The sequence below is a fragment of the Athene noctua genome, chromosome 12, assembly GCF_965140245.1.
Source record: "Athene noctua chromosome 12, bAthNoc1.hap1.1, whole genome shotgun sequence".
NCBI classification, from domain to species: Eukaryota; Metazoa; Chordata; class Aves; order Strigiformes; family Strigidae; genus Athene; species Athene noctua.
The window spans coordinates 5,330,905-5,352,366 of NC_134048.1; the positions used below are offsets into that span (position 1 = coordinate 5,330,905).

Here is a 21,462-nt window from a genome sequence, read left to right on the forward strand (position 1 = left end):
CTGCAGGCAAAGAGGCTTTATCCCAACTCACAAAACCCCTCTGCTTCTCTCTAGCTGATTCTTTGGAGCTGCTTTCAGCCCAGGTTGCTGTAATTTAGTAGAAAAGCTTGTGAATGCTCATGTCTTGCTGCTCATGCTACTCCTCAGAATCCCCTGGGAATGCTCAGGACACCTTGCAGAGCCATGCTGAACTACCCTCCAGTTAAACACACCGAAGGGTGTTTAATCATCTGACTTGGTAAAAGGAATTGCACTTGCCATGTGTAACCTCGTGCCCGTGCCTCTTGCTCAAGCACTTCTCCCCACGTGCAGCCGCATGAAAGCTCCCTCACGTCCATCTTTGCTTCTCTAGACTAAACAAACCAGCTCCTTTGGACCTTCCCCAGGGATCAGGTTGTGCTGTGATTCTCTGCCCTGGCCATGAGCCTGCTTGAGCGTTTCTCACTGTGAGGGGCTGGGTGCAAGGCGCAGGATCTGGCCAAGGCTGTGCAGGGCACAGCCCGCATCTTGCATGCTTCTCAGCCACGAGTGGTTTTGGGGTGGTTTTGGAGTTGCACAGGAGGGCACTGACTCAGTGGACTGGTGTGTGAGAAGGACGTGCAGAGTACAGACCTCAGGGTTACCCCCAGTGGAGCAGTTCTGCATAGTCACATCTAAATTTACCCAAAATAGCCGAGAAGTTTGTACTATTTGAGGACAAGAGGGGATGGAGGCAGGCAACTTGCCTGAAAGCTAAAAGCGTAAGATAAAAAATATTTTCCTAGTGAGGAAAATGGAAAATATAGAGGAAATAAGTGGCAGAAGAGGGGGAGGGATGGCTGGTCTCCTCTGAGCACTGCTGTGGCTGGATACCGTCCCTTAGGCTCACCAGGCAGCTTTGACTGGTTGCAGACATCCCCATTGGTGGGGGACACTGGTCGTGGGGTCCCCAGCCACGCTCTTGCTGCTGGTGCCTGGCTGAGATGGAGGGGCCTCCCTCCTGCATCCTCTTGCTTTTTTTCCTGCTGATGTGGTGCTTCCCCCCGGGGCAAGAAGGGGACGCCGCATCCTGATCACTGGATATTTTGTGCCTTCCAGCACAGCACTCGGCTCCTGTTGCTCCTCTGGGCTGAGACCTGGGTGGTGCTCAGAGAAAATGGAGCTGTTCAGAGGCCTAGAAACATCCATGGTTATGTTGAAAAAAACCCCCATTTTGGTAAACAAATGTCATCCTACAGGTCACGAACTAAATGCTGCCTCTGGGGAGGGGGGGAGCAATGCTCCCTGGTGCTTTGGTGCCTTTCCCAGGACTGTTTGACCAGGACAGACCCAAACCCATGTACCCCAGCTTCTGGATATCGGCACCTACTGTGAGCTTTTAAATGCTGCTCCCTAAATTAGGACCCCTTGCAAACTGGCTGCTCTGCGGGGGGAGCACGCTCTGCAGCTGTCTCCACTGCCATCATCACCCCTTCGCCAGCCTGGTGCTCTGTGTCAGCATTCCTGAGGCTTCGGGGGACACCAATGGATTGAAGCCACTTGGGTCAGCAAGCAAGAAGGGAAAAGTTTACTTAGAGATCATGATCTGTTTAAAGAAAGGGTTCTCATATCTATTTAAATAGTGGTGTGCCAGGCGTGCTTAGTGCTTAGCTTGCATTGAGGTATTTTGGAGTTTTCTGCAGGAGCCCACCGTGGGGCAGGCAATGAGGACGGGCAGAGGGACCACTCACGCTCCCAGACCCAGCTCTTAGTAAGAAAAAACTCCATTTCTACACTGTCTGCAGGAAAGCTCCCGCTGACTCATTGCCTGAGGAACGCGGCAGGTAACCAGCCGAAAGGACGATGTTTGTGCTTCACGTACGAGATAAAGCACGGGGACTTTCCGTGTGAAACACGAGCGTCAGAGGTGTAGCAAGCAGTTGCTGTAAGCTGAAGTCGTCTGCCTTTGCTCAAGCGCCGCTTGGGAGCCAAGAACATATTTCTGGAGGGTGGGGAGGGAAGGGAGGGTGCTTTAAACCCACGTCACGGGTGGCAGCGGGCTGTCAGGACCACGTGCTGCCGGGACACCTCGCGTACCTCTGCGCTGGGGTTTCTGCCGTTGCTCCTCCTGTGTCATCACACATCCCATGTGCCCCCTCTTCCTCACTGCTTCGCTTTTTGCCACACTGACTTATAGACTCCAGTTAACCTGCTTATTTTATTATGCTGGGATGGATTTGGGTTGCATCTGTGGCTGAATGAATCTGAAACACCTCCCTCCTGTGTCCCCTGTGCATCCCAGCCGTGACCAAGGTCTGCGCAGTTTTCCCAAGTGCATTTAAGGATGGCAGAGACATGCTTTGCAGAGCTGGGGAGAACAGGGGACTCTCCTTCTGGAGACACACCATTGTATTTCCATCTTGAGATGAGTCTTGCTGCGCTTCAGCCTGGTTTGATTTAGTGCCTGGGTCATGCTCGTTTGCTCGAGCAGCTCCAGGAGGAACATCCTGGGGTGTAGGAGGGTGCTGAGGGGAAACCTGCTGTGTGTGGCTTTGGTGTGAGGAACACTGGTAGCTGTTCCCAGCCATGGCTCAGAGCTGCTCCAGCACATCAGGGGAGGCCATGGGGCTGGCTCTGATGGCTCGTTTTTGTGTAACATCTTGAGTACATCAGAGCTTGTTCATGGGGAACGCAAGGGGCTAGGTTTGAAAGAGAGACTGATACACATGAAAGGTGGGTGGAGAAGGTACTGGGACAAGCTCCTCTGTTGTGACCATACCTGAGGATAATTTAAATTAAATGAAAATTATTCTCCTGGCCTTTTCCTTGCTGAGGTGGAGATCCTCTCACCCCATGGACACAGACCCTGGTGTGTGCTGCTCTGGTGTGCTGTGGTTTGAGATGTGCCCCTGTGCCACATCACCCACCGTCTCATCTCCCATGGTACAGGCTACCAGGGATATCAAAGAGCTGCTGTAAATATGTAAAAGTACACCTGAAACTCAGAAAGAACTGCTATTCCTAAGCCTCTCTCTTGAAAAACTTCTTTTCCTTAGGTTTCTGGCCTGAGAGGGGGTGTGGAGGTCTTCAGGACTCTTCACTGCTGTAGCTCGGGGTACTTGGGGTGCCTGAGCTGCACTGTCTGGGGGCCAGCCGGGACGGCAGGGTCTGGGGGGAACCCCTGGGCACTAATCCTTCCCAGGGTCTGCACAGTTGTAATATGTGGTAAAAAATAACCTGGAAATAAATTCCGATTAAGACCAACAAAAGGGCTGGGGCTTTCCCTTTCACTTGCAAAACAAACGGGTGGTTTTTAATCCCTTGATGCCTGGTGCTGGGAATAAAGACCAGCTTTTGTTCTCACATTCTTACTAACAGGGTAACTGAGCTACTCATAGTCCCTTGCTGTTTTGCTTAGGTAGGTGGATGCACCTGAAGGGTTCTGCATTGCAAAGCAAGTCTGTTCATAGCTTTATTGTCATCTTCCAATCAATTATTGGCTTCATGAAGTTATCTTACTCTTGGCAGGACACCAGCTGCCTGAATGTCACCTCCTCCCATGCAGGATGAAGAGCCAGCACTGCCCACTTCTTCATGTAGGAGCTACTGTCCTGCTCTTACAGTCAGAATCTTGTTCTGGGTAAGTTGTCTGCTTCCATGCAGCCTGTTGTCAACTCTTCTGTCTTGCCACTGGGTCTGTAAATTAAATACTGAGGAATGAGCTCTGCAGCATATTCACCATATACAATCCAATTCTTGAGGGCAACAGCCATGTGATTGCACAAACCCAAACCAAAGCTGGGAGCTCAGCGAACAGCTGCTCACCTGATGGTCGGGCAGCTCAGTCGCTCCAGCGCGGAGAATCCATCGCTCCGGTGGGGAATGTGGCCAGGGTCAAGCTGAGGCAAAACAAGCTGAGGCCAAGATGAGTCCTTAGGGTTTGTGATCGGCTGATAGTGATGGTACTGCCGTAGTTACCATGCTATAGCCCACCTCAGGACTGACTCCCCCAGGCTGAGCTTCAGTAAAAAAGGTTTGGTTCTGTTTCTGAATTGTGCAGTGAGAGCAAAACGGAGAGTGATGTGCCAGGCAAGGGATAGAGAAACCTTTTCTGTTAACCTGAAAAGACAGGTGAGAGCCCTGGAAGACTGCAGAGCAAGGCTAGCTCTGAAGTTAAAGCAGGGATTTTGATGCTACTTTTTATTCTTTCCATCCAGCACAAGGTGAAAATCCATTTTAATTTATTGAGTATCCAGAACATGTTGAAGACATCAAGAGAAAATAAAGATATTGCTGGAATAACCTCACAGCATGTCTATAAAGAGTATTTGCCAGTGAGTATGGAAACAAATGTATTGCAGACATCCAAGATGTGAAATCAATGATTAGAAGGGTGCATAGGGTCTGGGTTTTGATTTGTTTTGGTTTTGTTTTTTTTTTTTATATCAGGGCACCAGAGCTTCAAAACAGCATTTAGTTCACCCCAGGGTGTCTGTGAATGCTGCAGATGCTTCAGGGGAGAAGCCATTGTGGGGGCCGAGGATCACCCAGGGGTGTCTCTCTGCCAGGGGGGTGTCCCCCTCCCTGGGGCCAGCAGGGCTCTGGCAGGGGAGGATGATGTGTGCAGGGGGGCTGGGGGATGCCAAGCCACTTGTTTCCCCATGCCGGGCACACTCAAGGGGCTGTGGGTGACACTGGCCCTGGAGGTGTCAGCCAGGACAGCGCAGTTCCCACCCCAAAAGTGCAAACAATTTTTTTGAACAAGGTGAAACGGTGTCAAAAACCTCAATTAAAGGGGTGCTGTGGTATGCAATAGTCCTGGGGGTGGGCAGCTCTGGTGAGCCAGCCAGTTTCAAGCACGGTTTATTAAAAATTTGAGGTTGCTTTCTTAAAAATCCAAAGCTGACACTCTCTAAACTATTCCCAGCTCGCAAATATCCTATTGAATTGTATGAGCTGACTTTTTGTAGTTTTCATGTGACAGGAAATTTTATTCCATGTTCAAGACCAACTCCAGCCATACAAGGAGGGTTTGTTACCAGCTTCAACTGCCTGTGTATGAAACGGGCAACTATGTGGTGTTTTTTTTCTTACACCTAAGAAATGGTTTCTGGTTTTTGGGAGGCCTGAGGAGCGGTGCAACGAGTCTGACCTGGATAAGCAGAGGTCTGTGAGCAGAAGACAAGAGGATCTGTGGAGGAAGGTGAAGGAAAGCGGTGATCCTGTGGGGTGCAGAGGGTCGGATGTCAAACCATGCTTTGGAATGGGTTCTTCTGGCTCATTAATCTCTAGACCACAAAATCACATTCTGTTTTTATCAGTAAGATGTGTCAACCGAAGCAGCACAACCCAAATGCTGCGCGAAAGCAGCACGCGTGTCGCTGGAGACGGTGAGCTGCAGCCGTGAGGCACGGAACTGCAGCCCTCTCGCTGCCCACACCTGCTCTGCCTCCTCCTTTCTCTGTTTCTTACCCCCAAACCTTTATCGAGCCAATAAAGCCACAGGAAAGAAAACCCGGGGGTGCTGGATTCCCTATGTGGGAGCGTGGGTCCCGCGGCAGGTCCGTGCTCTCCGCGGGTGCTGGGTGCCCCCACGCGAAGCAGCACGGCCCCTGTGCCAAGCGCCCCGTGCCCACGTCCTCGTGGGCCACGGCCCTGCGAGAAGCGGCCCCGGACCCCGGGAAAGCCACGTGGGCTTTGCTGCTTCACATCCCGCGTGCTCCTATGGCAGATGGCTCCACCTTCTCCACCCGAGGATGTGGGGGCTTTGCGTTGATTTTTTTTTTTTTTTTCTTATTTACGAATAGTGGTCTTTTGAGCTCCCCTTACTCCTAACCTCATTATTTTAGGTGCCGTAGCAGAGCTGGATAAGGACTGGCTGCTTCTCTCTGGGTGGCAGCAGAGTTAGTGCATCTGTTATTGGTCAGGGATAAGAATCCTTCTGAATCTGCTCATTTTTTCCAGATCTTTAAAAAAATCATCAAACCTAGTGTCACCCCATTTTGGCTACAAAATATTTCTTTGAAGGAAGAATAAACATTTTCATACTTTGAGGGCAGTCATCCCTGCCCTAACAAGAATGTTTATTTATATCTTACTCCTACCAGCTGTACGTTTAATAATCATTGTTTCAGCAGGAGCATTTGAAATGTATCTGCCCTTGCTTTTCTCGTGCTGTAACTTGTTACTGGCCATTGAGTAACCTCTGATCCCTATCCAAACAGCCAAATAAACAATTGTAAAATCCTAAGATGAGGGTTTTAGTGAGTAGACTATGTTAGGCTGGGGATTTTGGGAAGACATCCGAAGTTTGGGAAATGGATACCCAGGGAGCTGGTGGAGGATTTGAGCAGCTAGCTCCTGCTGGCTGTATAGCAAATCCCAGAGATTGTATCATTTTGCCACTACCTATCTCTTATTTTTCTTTCTTTTTCTTTTTTTTTTTTTTTTTTTTTTAATTTATTTTCATCTGTCTGCAGTCTTGCTGGATTCATGACAGGACTGGGGGCAGTGTCCTTGCCTGTGGGTATGGAGGAGCCTGTCTGGGAGGCACCCTCAGCCAGTCGCTTTTATCCTCCTCCCGTGGGTGTTTAATGTCAAGGGACAAGCTGACAGGATGACTGCCATCTGACTGGGCTATTCCAGGCTAAAAAACTGCAGAAAATGGACACAAGTTTAGAAATAATTCACTTTAATATACAGAAAAGATGTGAGGAGAAAAAAAAAATAATCAAATCACATTCTAACTGGGAAATATTTCTCTGCCAGTCCTAATATTCTCACCCAGGCGCTTTGGGGTGCCAGTCCATGGCAGTGTGAGCCCCAGACAGACCTGCCCGTGGGGGAGGAGAGGTTGGAGGGGGGGGATTAGTGAGTGACTCCTTCTGTGGGGGCAGCGGCATGGCTACCTGCCAGGCTCCCCCCGTGCCTGGACCCCCTGGCAGTTCCCCCTCTCTGCACGTCTCTGAGTGCAGAGGATCTCAGGTGAGCACAGGGGCTGCTGGAAAGTACCTGCTGGAAGAAGAATCAGTACATCAGGCAGTGGACACACAGAAAATGTGGGCTTCAAATCCGCACCGAGTTTCGGTAGAGGTCCCAGCCCAGGGCTGGTGGGTTGGGCTGGGGGTCACTGGGGCAGCCTCTCGCCTCCTCACAGAGCGGACACAGTGACTCGGATGTCCACAGCCTTCGAGACTGTGCCAGTTTTGGGACCAGTGATACAAGCTTTCCAGCTTTTTTTTTAAACAGATGATTGCTTTTGCATTGATATGGTGAGGAGGTGACATCAACCTCTGTGAATTCTCGCCCTGTTGCACAATGTGGAGGTATCTCCAGTTCCTGGGCGCTGGGGCTTTCCCTCTTCCACTTCCCCTTCATCCTCACCCTCGCAGGAAGACTGGCAGAGCAAGTCCTCTTAGGCTGAAACTGCCCCACCACCCTGGTGTGCTTCCACCTGCATAAGGTCATCATTAGCGCTTAATTACCAGCTTTGTCCCTGCTTTGCTGATGTGCAGATGCGTGACACAGATCTGTCAGCACATGGCGATACACACACAGGGAAGTTATTGATAGGACGTTGTGTTAACTTAAATTCAGAACACGGGCCCGGAGATGTGCTCCTCAACTTACTGCAGTCCTGTGGTTCATGTAGAAAGCAGTGCTTGGCTTCATCAGAATCCAATGGTTTTGTATCTCAGAATAAATTTATCAAAAACCTGTTTTTTTCATCCATTTTATTAGACCTTGCCTTGGACACATCACTCAGTCCTCATGAGCTTTTAAGTCACGAGCTGCTCAGAAACAATTTTATTTTAATTTACAGATACAAGGATTGATATCCCTGTTCTTGCTTTTCTCAGTTTTCTGCACTAAAGAAAAAATATTCGATTTTTTAAAATAATGCTTTCCTTCCTGATTTTCAACATTCTTCTCTTTCTTTTGTATCATAGAAATAGTTTTTCCCACACGATTAAAAAGCAGATTACAGGAACTCAAATTCCCTCTGCAGCTCATGCCATGGTTTTCAAAGACCCACTCCTGCTTCTGCAACACCCATCACTGCAATGCATTACCCATTCAGACTGCCAGAATGAGACCATGGATTTAGTCTTTCTTCAAATAAATGGAGGAATTTTTGCCTTTTTTTCTCTTTTTCATTTTTTTTTACTTTTCCTGTGTTGTGGGCAATCTTTTCCATAGTCAAAAAACTAGCTTGACTGTACAGCTGTACTTCAGAAAGTGCCACATAAAATAGTATGGTGCTGGTCAGCAAATCTCTTCCATGAATATATTTAGACTGAGTCATGCTGATTTTTTTACTTTGATGTCAGAAATATCTGCTGCCTTGGTTGATCTCCTGAGTGAACATCTGATTACAGGGAGAGCAAAAGCAAGCTGGATTTGGTCCCACCTTATTCTCGGTGACACCTTTGTGAACTCTCTGAGGTCGATAGCGTTGCACAACGTGAAGGACAGGGCATAATTTGACCTGTGAGGCCTTTGTTATGGATTGTGATGTGGAGGTGGAGAGAATTCAGCCCAGCTGTCAGCCTGGGTGCCCAGGTTTGACAGGAAAAGCCTTCGGACCTTTTTTCACGTGGAAATGGAGCATGTCTGGGTACGGGTCAGCGGGCGCTTGCACAGCCCAAGCCAACATTAGCACTGGTGTGTGAGTTTGTGCTTTGTAGCCCCAGTTAGAGGGACTTCGAGGCAATGGCATGTTTGGTTTCCACTTTGACCAAAAGAATGTAAATGGGGCAGCTTTTAGGGCACATTGAAGGTTCACCCCCAGACTCTGAGCAGCAGCAGTTGTTTGATAGGGAGGGAGACCTGCTGCTCTTGGTTTGGTTTATGTTTTTAAATGCTATGAAAAGAGTTTAGACCTCATGATAAGTATTCTCTTAAGCATTTTTGAAGGAATAAAATACATTTCTGCTGACATAAATGTTCTGTAAAGCAGGTGTTGTCAATAAGAGAGGACTTTGCACCGTTTCCATTTGTTCATACTCCATTTCTTAACCATTTGGCAGAGTTTTAAACACCTAACGGAAAAAAATGCTTAGCATGAAGCGACTGAGTCAATTTTCATTGCAAGCACAGCGCCACTACTGCTGTGCTGTTATACCAGATTGCTGCTTATGACATTTTTGCTTCCAGTTTCCAATGCCTACAGATGCAGTTGGTCCCTGCTGTGTCATCAGGTCACAGCCTGGGTTGCCCTTGGTCACCCAAAGCACCTGAGCTCATTGCCAATCCCGTAATCCCACCTGACGTTTGCTTCAGCTGGCTCCCGGCAGCCAAAGCCTGCGGGTGCTCAGTGCCTCCCCGCCAGAGTGGTAGTGGAGGATGGCCGCAAGCCGTGGTCTGCCAGAGAGTACAGACCCTGAAGGTTGAAAAAGCTGCTCGTTGCGAAGGGCTGTGACTAGCTAGGTGGAAGTCCCACCACCTTATCCACGTGTTTCTGTGTCTCCTTACAAGTACGGCGCTTCTCCTTTTCAAGCGTTTGTATTCGGCCCTTTCTGTCTTCATCTACCCTAGACTGAAAGTTCCCTCTAGCAAGGACTGTGTGTTTATTTCCCAAATGCCGTGCCTGCTGTCAGCCAGCATTTAATAAATAATCCCATTTCTGTATATCCACAACGGGGTGGATCTTCATCTTGCACGGGGCTGGCCTGCTGAGCAGCTGGAGTAGCAATGCAGCAGAAATAGGTACTCTGCCTAAAACTGTTGCCTGACCGAGCGATGCCAGCAAGTAAGTCCTGATGCACATGACTGGACAGAATGGGACTTACTAAATAAAACTTTTAATTAGGTAAAGAGTAAAACTTCCTAATTAAGTACAGTTTGCAGAAGCTGGTATTTTTCATGGGTTCTATTTTAATTTCTTAATGCTACTTAAGGAAAAAACCACCACCACTTAATAGTTTGGTAAATCTAAAAAAAGGTCTTGCTAACAAGCATCTGTGTATTCACTGTTTTATGAGGAAAAAAGTAAAAATAAAATACTGTTGGTGCTTTATTTTGTCAAACAAATTAAGTCACATTCTCCAACCTCAGGTCCCTATAGACTGATCCAGAGCACAGCGTGGGTGCCAAGTCTCAGGTGGCGGTGCTGCCTCCCTGTCACACCGTGGGCCTGCAGGAGCTCAGCCAGCCAGGTTTCTTAGTTCCCAAGGTACCATCAGGTGCTGCAACTTCTCTTGGGTTTTTAACTGTGATTTTGGACTAAGTGGGTAAAACACAGCTCTGCTGCCAAGGAGAAACTCAATCAGAGGCACTGTAACAGCTTGCAGCAATTAGCTACAAAACCAAAGTATTATTCTTTATGAAACTGTTACTCTTCATAAGCCCTAATACAAATGTTACTGTGACACTGACAAGTCTGCCGGCGTAGTGCCTGACTTTCTAACTTCCTTTGAGCCCCTTCTCCTTCCTACCCCAGTGTCAATTCCCGGTTCAACACAAGGATATTAAGACTGACTTGAGATACAATGAATTTATTGTGATCAGGATAAATTTAATGTTGTTAATTTGGTAAGGAAGTCAGGACAGCAAAAGGTGGGTCAGTGGGGCAAGACAAGGCAGCATGGCAGGAGAGCAGGAGACAAGTGGGCAGGGGGGGGTCTCAAAAGCATTTCCCAGCGCTGCTGACCCCCAGTACCCTGCACCAAACCTCACTATTTTTCCTCTTCTACAAACAGGCACCATAAGAAACGGAACAGCATGGCCGTTAAGCTCTTTTTGTTCGATTCTGCAGCCCATGGAGAGGGGCCTCCTCCTCGGGAGCACGGACAGAGGATGCGCCATCCTTCTCGGCCTCTTCCCTTGCCCTGCTCTCTCCCCGTTAAGCCCCCGCTCCCGTCGTCACCGGCCGAGGCGCCGTTTTGCTCTGAAGGAGACGGGGCGGCTCTAGTGCCGGTGCCGTTCCCCGGGGATGACGGACACTCAAGGGACACCGGGCGCAGCTGGGCCCCACGGCTCTTCCTATTCATGCCGGTGCCGCCTGCTGTCAAGCGGCGCGCCCCGGGCTCTGTGCGGTCCCTGAGCCATCCCCAGGCTCCTCCATGATCCGACGGCGCCACAGAGCTCTAGAGGAGAAAGCGGCGCTGCCTCGGGCCCGACAAGGCCTCCCGCGGCCCGAGACGGAGACCCCTGCGCCTCCCAGCAGGCCCCGCGCGGGCCGCAGGGCACGCCGGGAGCCGCCCGTGGTCAATAGTAGCGCGGGGCCGCAAGGGCTGCCGGGAGCGGTGGTCAGTTCCGAGCGGCGCCGGGGCGGGTGGCGTCTCTCCTCTTCCGGGCGCGGTGACGTTACGCAGGACGCAGCGTGCGTGCGTCGAAGCGTGCGTCGAGCGTGCGTGCGCGCGGTGGGGGGGGGGCGGGAGGGAGAGCGGCGGTGGGGCCTGGCGCGCGCGGGCGGGGCGCCGCGGCGGAGCTGCCCGCCGCTATGGAGCCCGACTCGGTGATCGAGGACAAGACCATCGAGCTGATGGTGAGTGACCCCCGCCTCCCGCGCAGCCCCTCCCCGCGCCGCCCCGCCGGCGGCCGCCCCCCCCCCCCCTCCTCCCTTCCTCCCGCTTCTCTCCGCGCGCCGGCAGGCCCCGCCGCCGCGCCCGGGCCTGCGGGGTCCGGCGCCGCCGCCCCGCCGCGAAGGTGACTCTGGTGAGGCCGCCTTCGGCCCCGGCCCGCCCCGCTCCTCCCGCCGCCCCGCCGGGGGGATCCGCTCCGCTCCCCTCCTCCACCGCGGCCGGCCGGCAGCCCTTACGGCGCAGGCCGGGGCGCGACGAGCGCTTTAATTTCATTAAAGAGAAATAAATAAAAATAACAACACCCCACTAGACGGCAGAGCCGGTCCGGGAGGCGCGGGAAATCGTGCGCGGGTGATGCGGGCACGCTGTAAGAAACGAAACCGAAGTGTCCCGGAGCACACCGGCGGTGCGGGGCTCGAGCTCCCGCCTCCCCCCGAGCTGCAGCGTCTTGTTTCCGGCCGGGGCCTCCCCGCCGGCCCCGCCGCAGCCATCCCGGAGCCCCCTGGGCCCACCCTGGTGACACTTGCAAGAGGCTGGCGGGCCTGGAGGGGCGGATTTAAACTTCCAGTGTGAGGGTTTGGGGCTTCTCTAGCAGCGGTGTCGCTTGGGTCGGGGCTGGGGACAGATCCCGTCTCCCCGGAGCAGCACCGGTGCTGGAGCTCCGGTCCAGCAAACACGGTATTATCTAACTAGACGTAATTGGTGTATTTGTTATACCCCTTAATTAACGCTTACGCCGCTAAATTCGGGTTGTGGAGAGGCGGCCAAATGGAAGCAATAGAAAGAGAAGGTTTGTTCATACAAGCGAATCTTAGGTCTCTGTAGCCAAATATTAAGGGGGCCTAGTTTTATTGCCGTTAGGAATAAAAATAAGTTAGGAGCTGAGAGAGAATAATAATCAGTAATATCTTCTAAGCTATTTGTAATAAGGATAATTTGCTTTCACATACAGAATTTCATGCAAAACTGCAGAATTGGATGGTAAAACACAAAAAATTATTTTAAAGGTACTTTGAAGGTGGGCTGGCTTCAGTAGAAACATGAAATGGGTTTTTTTAGCCTTTAGTGTTTTTTCTAAACTACCTGATCTGGAAAATAGAAACTTTCTTTGAGTATTGTCTGCTCTCAAGAATCAGAAATTGAAAAAGGGGAAGCCCAAAAATCTGTTGGGATTCTTTCTGAGGTCAGCAGCTTAAAAGCTGTTCCTATCGAGCCTACTTTCCTGATCCCTATCGATTCGGTGATCTTGCACTTCACCGTGGGTGACATCAGAACTGTTTCCGTGTTAGTGGACTGCAGCATCGAGGATAAAGGCTGGCGGCAGCTGTTGTGGTATCTGTTACAGGACGAGTCACCTACAGAAAAGATGTCTGCTAAATTGCTGAGGTGTAAAGTGAGTTCTAGTGGCTTTTTTTTCCTACCTGGAACAAGAGGGTTACTAATACTCCTCAGCCTGGGGTTATGTGAGATGCTAAAAGAGCATTTGAGGCTGGAAGGTACGTTTGGCTTGCTCAACTTTCTTACTTGTCTCTTTGTAAATGCTCTCCCTTTTTAGAAGTCTCTTCTATTTCGGGCCAAATCGTTAGCAGGCAGAAGCAAATGTAACTTTTGGTGATAATTATTGTATCCTCTGCTTACAGCTGGACCTGAGAAATGTGCTAATCACTGCAAATATTGATGGGGTTGTTCAGATTCTTGTTATGTAGTAGGACATTTAAGAAACAAATTTTTCTCTCACAAGAAATTAATAAATATAAAAAATTAATAAGGTGAACAATTAATTCTGTAGTTGCCAGTAGAAAATGGTACTCTGGAAAATGTAGCTGGTAGGTTGAAATTAAATTCACCTTAGTGAAGGCTTGCGTAGAAACACTTAGGTTTTGAGTGTCAATGTTTCACTAAAATAATTCCTAAATGAACACATGGCTTGGAGGTTTTGCCTTCTTGTGTGTTGTAGAAGATAAGATTTGTTTAAATACACAAAGCAGAGTAGAAACTGTATTGACTGAGTTTTCAGTCAGTGATTTCAGTATTATATGCAAACTCTTGTATCAGTTGTTAATGCTGGTGGCAAACATCCTTAAACCAGGGATTGTCTTAGCATGTCAGACTTAGCAGGGTGCTTTTCTTTTTAAGAGTGTTATTTATTGTTTACTAAAAGCAGGATGTTTAATACCTCCCTTTGATAAAGGAGATTTGTTTTTGGTGCGCTTTGGGTAGTTGATCACTTCCCTCCAATGCCGAGGATAAATCTATAGTGAATACAGGAGCAAATGTATGATGCAAAAGTTCTGAGGGGCAAATACATAATCATTCTGAGTGTCTGAGAAACAATAGATAACGTGTCAACATGGTAGTTGCATGGAAGTTTCAGAACACGATGTTCTAGCCCTCAACTGTGCCTTCACTGGATAGTTCATTTGCATTTATTTAAAGAAAAAAATCAGTCATGGAAATAATAGTGTTCTGTTTTTAAAGCTGGAATCTCGGAGAAATATTTTAAGGTTTTAGAGTGACAACTTTCATTTGTCGCATGAAGTTTTAGCAAGTGTTCTGAAGTCACTGTATCTTTTAGGACAGCTTAAAGTTTTACAGGTCTTGCTCCAGTTTTGTAAATCATGTCATCTAACCATTTTAACAGTGATGAGCAATTGATTTAGTTGATTTAGCGATTTCATGGCTTTGATTTGCAGATGGTATCTTCCCCTACAGGCAAGGTACCTGTTGCCTGTAGAGGTGATTTCAAGAGGCACGAGGCCTCAACATTTAACTTGTGTTGACTGCAGGAGGTCCAGATTTAGGCTAACAGCGCATCTGACGGGGTTGTTTTTAGTTTAGATACCTTTGTACTTACGCTGTCTCAGTTAAATGCTTTGCGTGAGTGGGCAAACTATTAGAAAATGAGTAGTAAGGAAGTAATCCAGAACAGATGGAAGGCTAGCCAAAATGATTGAAAGGGCTCTTTCTTCCCCTGGTTTTGATTTTCTGTGTGAGATTAGATAACTGTAACCTTTTTCCTCTTTTAAAGAACCAAACTTTGCTTTCTTAAGGTGAAGTACCAACAGTAATGCTTTGTGAAATAGTTTTTTTTGCCTACAGATTCTGAGTTGTGTATAAAATCTGTATTGTTCATTTGCATCAAACCTGTTACATGCATTTGCCTTCAATACCTGCTAAAAGCCTTGTGTTTTTCATTTTCTCAGGAAGCTTCACTGAGCTGTACTTTTGTTTTACCAGCAGACCTTCAAAGTAGGGGGTAATTAGTTTGTATTAAAGTGGTTGTAAAAGAATGCATAATTATGGCAAATACATTTTTATACAGGTTTAAAAAGTTATGTATTTATGGGGTGAACTGCATGAGGACAGTATAAAAAGAATAAAAATGTGTTGCTCCCAGGCTCTTGTACCCACAAGACACCTATGGGACGTGGCTACTGAAGCAGGAAGCCAACTATGTGCAAATTCTCACACTTACTGAGCTTATTCTCGTCTGTCTTTCCACTGTGTCCTTGATGCGCATGCTGTTCTCCAAACACAGATCCCCCTGCTGCAGAGTTGGCAGTTTGAATTCAGTGTAACACTGCTCTGTGGTAGTGGTGTGAAAGGTTTATGGAAAGACCGTGCCTAGGAATAAAACTGACACACACTTGTTTATGCTGTATTATCATTTATATCTTAAAGTTACATATACGGAAAATATTCTTCCTAATATACTACCTCTGCTGTCTCGAATGTGTGTCTCTGTCTCTCATAAAAGTGTCCAGTGTTTAAGTGCCTCTGTAAATAATAAATGAAGAACTATAATTGAATATCTTGCCAAAAGTATTTCGGTTTCTCCTGGCAGGACTTTGATGTGAGCTGAAGGTCTTCAGATTAAAAAGGTAACAATTTCAGAATAAAGTATTTCACATAGGCATGCCTTGCCAGCAGCAACTTCTTCCATAAATCATGCCAGCGGTACCTGAAGTTCCTTGGGTTACTGCAACTGGAGATGGCTGTGCCCTTAAACTATTTAAAGCTTTACAGTGCAAAATAAATCTTAGCATTCTGTTTGGAAACTAAAATACAGCAGCTGTATATATCTCAGTAGGGCTGTAACATTCTGGCTTGTTTCTTCCCTGTCTGAATCATTGCAAGCCAAGCAAGCAGTTAACGTTTTTGTGAATTTGTTCCCACATGTTCTTAGAGGAGCCCTTCAAACAGTTTACTTCTGTATCAATAGAGATACAGAAGGACTAGGCAATGATCTTCTTTGCATTGGAAACAAAGAAGATACTGTTCTAGCTAAAATGTGACTGGTTCTTAATCAAAGGCTGGGAGTAGATGGAGAGTTAGTAAGATGTTTGTAAACCAGCACATAAAATAGTTGTGCTTTCTTCGGTAGGATAACAGTCTATTTACTTTGCAATTATCTTTTCTTAATCTTCAGTAGCTAAACTAGCAGAGTTGAAAGCTACATGTCAGACACTGAAGCATGCAGTCAATGGCATGCTGGATGATTTCATACCTGTGGAAAAAGGGAAACGGCTAGAGCAGATTATCTGGAGAGGTGGTGGTTAGGAAGGCACAGATGAGCCTTTGGGGTAGGGGATGTAAGATCTGTGCTGCTGCACAGGCTATCGGAGTGACGGTCACATTTCAGAGAGTGCCTCTAAGAGGAAGGATGCAAATATAAAGAGAATAGATTGCTGTGACTTTGGCAGTGGTGCAGAAAATGGGAAGGAAGAGCTTAAGAAAATGATTTAGAGCAAGGCAGCTGCGTTTAGAGCCAACAGAGTGGTGATGAAATGAGGGAAGTGGACAAAGAAGTGTGGAAAGCTGTATCTTTTGGGAAGGGTTAGACAAAACAATAGACCAGTGGGGGAAACGGGGTGGCAAAGGGAAGAAGAATATGAAGATGCAGAAGAGAGGTTATAAAGAAAAAAGTTATCTGAAGTTTGTGATCATTATGACATCAGTTTATGCAGGTGAAGGAAAACTGCAGATGTTCCATTTGTGGTGAAATTCTGAAATTAAATTGCTTGTTGTTCTTAATAGAAAGAAGTTACAGCTTCTTGAAGAGACCAAACGCTGGTGTTTCACCAAAGACTTTTAAAATCTCATTTGAGATTCAGACACTTCTTTTGCCTCAATGCGGTTAAATTTTCTAACTTTACTAAATTTTGCAACCTTTGCAACAATGCTGAGCAAGTGAGATGCAGCAGAGAAAGTTCCCTTGCTGCCTGAAACATGTGTATAGCTTCCTGTGTGTGTGAGCACCGCTGGGTAGTTTTCAGGGTGATGTGTTGCCTGTGAGCTCTGGCTTGAGACTGGGAGGTCAGGAATTGTGCTTGTAAATCCAGTGTCCAGGTGTCACTGTGGAATGAGATCACATCTCTGCAGGCATGCTGGTATGCACACCAGCTGCCCTCTCTGAAGTGCTCTTGGGTTGCTCCTTTAAAAAGTTGTAAAGCACATGTATGCCATTTTTGCATTTCAGACTGTGCTGACTGTATCCCTTAGGCAGAGTTGTTGTACACTGCTAAAAATTTGGGTCACCGATGAGCGTTGCAAGCAGCATCTCAGCAAAACAAACTGCCTTGTTACAAGCTGTACCCTTAGAGAGACTTGGGAACATTCTTTGAAGGATGGATGTACCTTTTCATTTCATGTGTGTTTTCTAAAACACCTTTGCTACTTGTTAAATCGCCCTGATGTATGTCTGTCGATGTGTTATGTTTTATTGCTGTGGAGTTTAGAGGTCACTTGCTTTGGCATTTTCAGTTTCATCTTCCTGTGCTGCTTTGAGTGCTTGTGCAGCAGTGTGCAAAGTGAGATTGCTGATGGGTTTGAAATGAAATGGATGTTGCAGCAAACGTGCCAGTGTGAGAAGAATGATGTGTGGGAGAGAATAAAAGACTGTGGTTATAAGAGGGCTGCTCTGTGAGAAGTAATTTTTTTTGTTACAATGGAGAAAATAAATTGAAGGGAAATGACAATATTTACTGAGTTGTTTAAACTAATGCTGATTAATAACAATACTTACGTTCCAGCTTTTTTCTCTGGCAATGTCGTCTTTATACTAATGCCACTGTTTATGTAGTTATGTAATCTGATTTCTCGGTTTGATTTTCATGGTACTGCTAGTACTTCATTATTCACAGAAAATCCACTTTTTCTGGAAAATCCCTTCCCCAGTTTATTGGTGTGTTTGAGCTCAGTGGTGCGACATCTGACAGACTACTCCGTTTTTCTGTACTACTTCCACACACTTCCCAGTATGAGTAGTGCATGACTGAGACCAGATAATACAAAAATAACGCAATGCCATTTGTATTTTAATAACAAAAAAAGCACTGACTTTTTGGAAAGTTAATTTGCTTCTTGTGCAGGCTAACCTAACAATGGGAGCGTTTGCAGGCATGCTGTTTCTTAGTTGCTTTGTTAATCCAGGTCCCCTCAGGACTTGCATCCTTGTACTTCTATCTCAGGAAATGAACGTTTTTATTTGGGATCAAAGAGTAGTTCAGCTTCCCAGGCCCATTTTTGTAAGAATACAGGCAGAAATTTGTAAGATGTAGGTAGGTACCTACTTGCTAGGAAGGAGGACTGATGTGCTTTCTGAGTAAACTGGTAAAAACAGCTTTTCAAGTAAACTTTTAGCTGTGGCAACACTACAGAATTTTGATTTGTTCATTGGCTTACAGGAGAAATTCAAGTTTATATTTGGTGTTACAAGTTGTGGGAATGCATTCTGAGTTTCATACTGTTGAGGAGTTCTTGAATACGGGGTTTTATTACAAAAATTTGTGTCAGCTTGTGTTCTTTGCCTTTTGGGGAGGCATGTGTTTGTATGTCAGGATGCCTCGCACAATGTTCAAATCTTCTATCCTTTTCAGTCATGCCAATTTAAAGATTTCAGACAAAAATACATAGAGCTTTTGAAAATCTATACGCAGAATCTGTTTGCAAAATTTAAGTTACAATTGCAGCTTGTATTTGATAGAGAATCTTTTAGGCATTTCTGTTTGGGCAGCGGAGGACTAGCCAGGAAAACTTGATATTCAGGCTGTCTCCATCACACCAGTACTTCTTTCGAGGCAAAAATCAGACCTGTGCTGTAACAGTTGCAAATACTGCTAAGGAATGCCTTCATGGTGAAGTGCCTCTCCTTCCAACACCCTGCTGGTTCTGTTGTGATTTAGCAAATCAGTACATTTATATAATTTTGATAGCTGGCTTCTTACTGAGCTGTATTGTACTCTTAAAATTCTGAGTCATATGCCTTGACATTTTATCACTTTACTTGGCAGCCTTAAAAATCATAGATTGGACATGGTATCAGGCTTATAGTGCTGCTTTGTCCTTGAAATGTTGCCATATAATCGACTATTGCTTTACCAGTGGTAGAAAAACGGAAAATCGCCCCATGATGAAGATGCTCCTTTGTTTAGGTAGCTCTGAACAGTCAGGAGCATGACTGACCTCATGGAAACAGTATCTTGGCACAGTTTCTCCCACCCTCTACCAGCTGTTGGTGCTTTGAGACATGGGGCACAGTTGTGGAGGCTGAAGAATGCTTGGTTGAGCTCTCCAGAGGGGCTGGAGAGTGAAGGAAGGGGTGAGAGGCAGTGGTAGCATGTTCTGTGGACGTTGCAGCATGATGTTCTAGAAAATGTTGCTGTTTCTTCTGACTGCTGTTAGGGGAGATTTTGTAGGCCATATTTCAAACTTCTTGAAGACCTGACTGGAGGGTGCACAGCCTGATCTCTCTAGGATATACTTTCTGCTACTCGCATAGCATGGGCTTTCTGGAGACTCCCATCTTCCCTTGGGTGTTATTGTTAAAGCTGCTTTAAATTAGTCACTTAAAGCGTAAGTGTACTGTTGAAAATACTGGACAAAGGCCTATTATCATCTTGCTCAGTAAGAGGTGACTTTTTCTTGTGTCAGGAGTAGGATGCCTTGGCTTACTCTGTTCTAGTTCTGGATTGTTTTCCAGAGACACAGCGATACTGAAAACGTACCAAATTCAGTGCTGTCATTTACACTATAAGTGTCTTGAAGACTCCATCTTTGTGCTGCAGATACATAAGAAAAGTCAGATAATTTTGAGTCTGGAAACAGGGAAATTAACATTGCAATAAAATACTTTAGAGCATGTATATGGCAAACTAAGAGAACTGTAGTGGACTGTTCTGAAAACCTGCGTTTTACCATTTTGGCAGTTCCCAGAGCAGGCTTGTGAGATGTAAGCTGGCGGTTGAAGCTTTAGCATTTGCTTCGTTATTTGCGTTGCAGTTTCTTCTCATCTTCCTTAATCTTTGCAAGGTGAGCTGTAGCCCCCATTTGTTGTGCATTGGGTGATTCAGGGCAGGGGAAAGAGCAACTCCTTGTCTGTAAATCCGTTTCTTTGTCTTAGATCCACCAATCCGATGACCCCACTAACGTAGTCATTACCGGACTGGTAAGGTGCCTAGGCTGCCTTGTCTCTCTAACAGCATTAGGAGTACGTAATTGGGATTTCGTTCAAGAAAGAAGTAGATACACCAAGCTGAAGATGATTGGCTGCTCTCTTTTAACAGACAAGTCTGAGAAGGAAAACCCATTCGAATCCCCTTTCATTCTGGATTGGTGGATCTGAAGCCCAGAAACAAAGTTTCAGGTAAGAAGTCACCCTGTACTATATCTTGCTGCTTCTGCTTAGATGAGTTTGTCCGCAAATTCAGTATCTTGCTTTAACTGCTTAATGTCCCTGAAGTGTTAGAACTCACCAAGTTAGTTGCTGAGCTTAGAGTAAGAAAGGGCATATTCAGTAAATACATGTGGGCTTTATTAGGAAGTTGCAAACCTACTGTGAAAAACAGACCTAGGACACATAAGGTAAAACTTGCCTTCTGCGGAGGTACCCTGCAGGTACAGGGACACTAAGCCCCTGTAGGCTTACAAATCCTGCTTCTGAAAGGAGAAAGCAGCCTTACCAATGACTTTGTTGAACTTCAGTTGAGTCTGTTCTGATTTCTAGCCGTGTCCTCTGATGAATTCATCAGAAATTTAGAGAACTTGTCTAGTTGTTCATAGTACAAATTCTAGTAGCTTTATCCTGCTGAAACGCCATTTGAAATTCCATTGTGGGCAGCACTCGGAGTCATCCTTTTAAATCCTTACGAGATTTCAATGTAAAGTTCTGTTCCTGGTTGTTTTCAAAGCATAGCTGAGTCAGTTGTAAGGCATGGTTTTCAAGAGAAGCTTTAACGTTGAAGCAGATTTATTTCAGAGTCAGGGAGTATGGTTGTATTTTGAGTTGCATTCATCTGAGATTTTGAGATAACTGTAAAAGGCTACAACATGTTAACTTAAAGCCAAGTTTGGAGGGTAGAGAGTTAGGAGGGAAAAGTTTGTGTGCGTTAGGAAGGAAAGCCGGGTCCCTGTCTGATAGGAAAAAAAATGTTAAGCAAGTTAAATATCTGGTGTGAATGGGAGATTGCACTGCTAATGACCAGCTTTAAGTTAGTGCTTTAATGGACTTAGCAATTTATTTCTAAAGTTAGTATGAATTCCTTTTGATATTAATAGCAATAACACTAAGCTGCTTGAGTGTTCTCTTTTGTAGACAGCTATTAAAGCAAATGTTAAGGCCTCAATATTTAATCTACTGTAGAAGAAACTTGTGTGGGTGCTGTTGATCTTGTATTGTCTTAGCTCTGCGTTTGTTTTGCTGGCGTAGTATTTTGTGCAAAAATCATACTTGAAATTAATTAATGATTACATATGTAATGAATTATTTGTGCACAGGGTATTCTTGTTTCCTGGTTTGATTTTTTGAGTGCTTGAATTCTATTTCGTTAGGATGGAGAAGTCTTGGGCATGCTTTTTTAGTATAATTAAAAAAAAAATCCGAGGGAAGATCTGAGGGAAATACTCATTAACCTTAGTCTGACACATTTCTTGCAGCCTTGTCTGATATCAAAATGAATTTGTCCCACACACCAGTCAGATT

At 46.2% G+C, this 21,462-nt stretch overlaps 1 protein-coding gene and 1 long non-coding RNA gene across 6 annotated transcripts in view; both read left to right on the top strand.

Moving 5' to 3' along the window:
* The first annotated feature begins 209 nt into the window (after positions 1-209).
* LOC141965173 (uncharacterized) lies at positions 210-5,576 on the top strand. The gene is made up of 4 exons (XR_012634432.1): positions 210-238; positions 3,487-3,598; positions 4,176-4,292; positions 5,083-5,576. It is a non-coding gene; the product is annotated as an uncharacterized LOC141965173 (long non-coding RNA).
* A 5,758-nt stretch (positions 5,577-11,334) lies between these two features.
* The window catches only part of FBXW11 (F-box and WD repeat domain containing 11), a 74,687-nt gene continuing 64,559 nt past the window's right edge, over positions 11,335-21,462 (top strand). For 3 of the 5 annotated variants that reach the window (XM_074915657.1, XM_074915658.1, XM_074915660.1), the window contains exons 1-2: positions 11,335-11,446; positions 20,048-20,127. Coding sequence is in view for 2 of the 5 variants with exons in the window: in XM_074915659.1 (XP_074771760.1) it covers positions 11,402-11,446 (45 nt within the window). In the remaining 3 variants the exon portion in view is untranslated. The remainder of the gene's footprint in view (positions 11,447-20,047; positions 20,128-21,462) is intronic. The other 2 variants (XM_074915659.1, XM_074915656.1) reach the window with 2 other exon arrangements.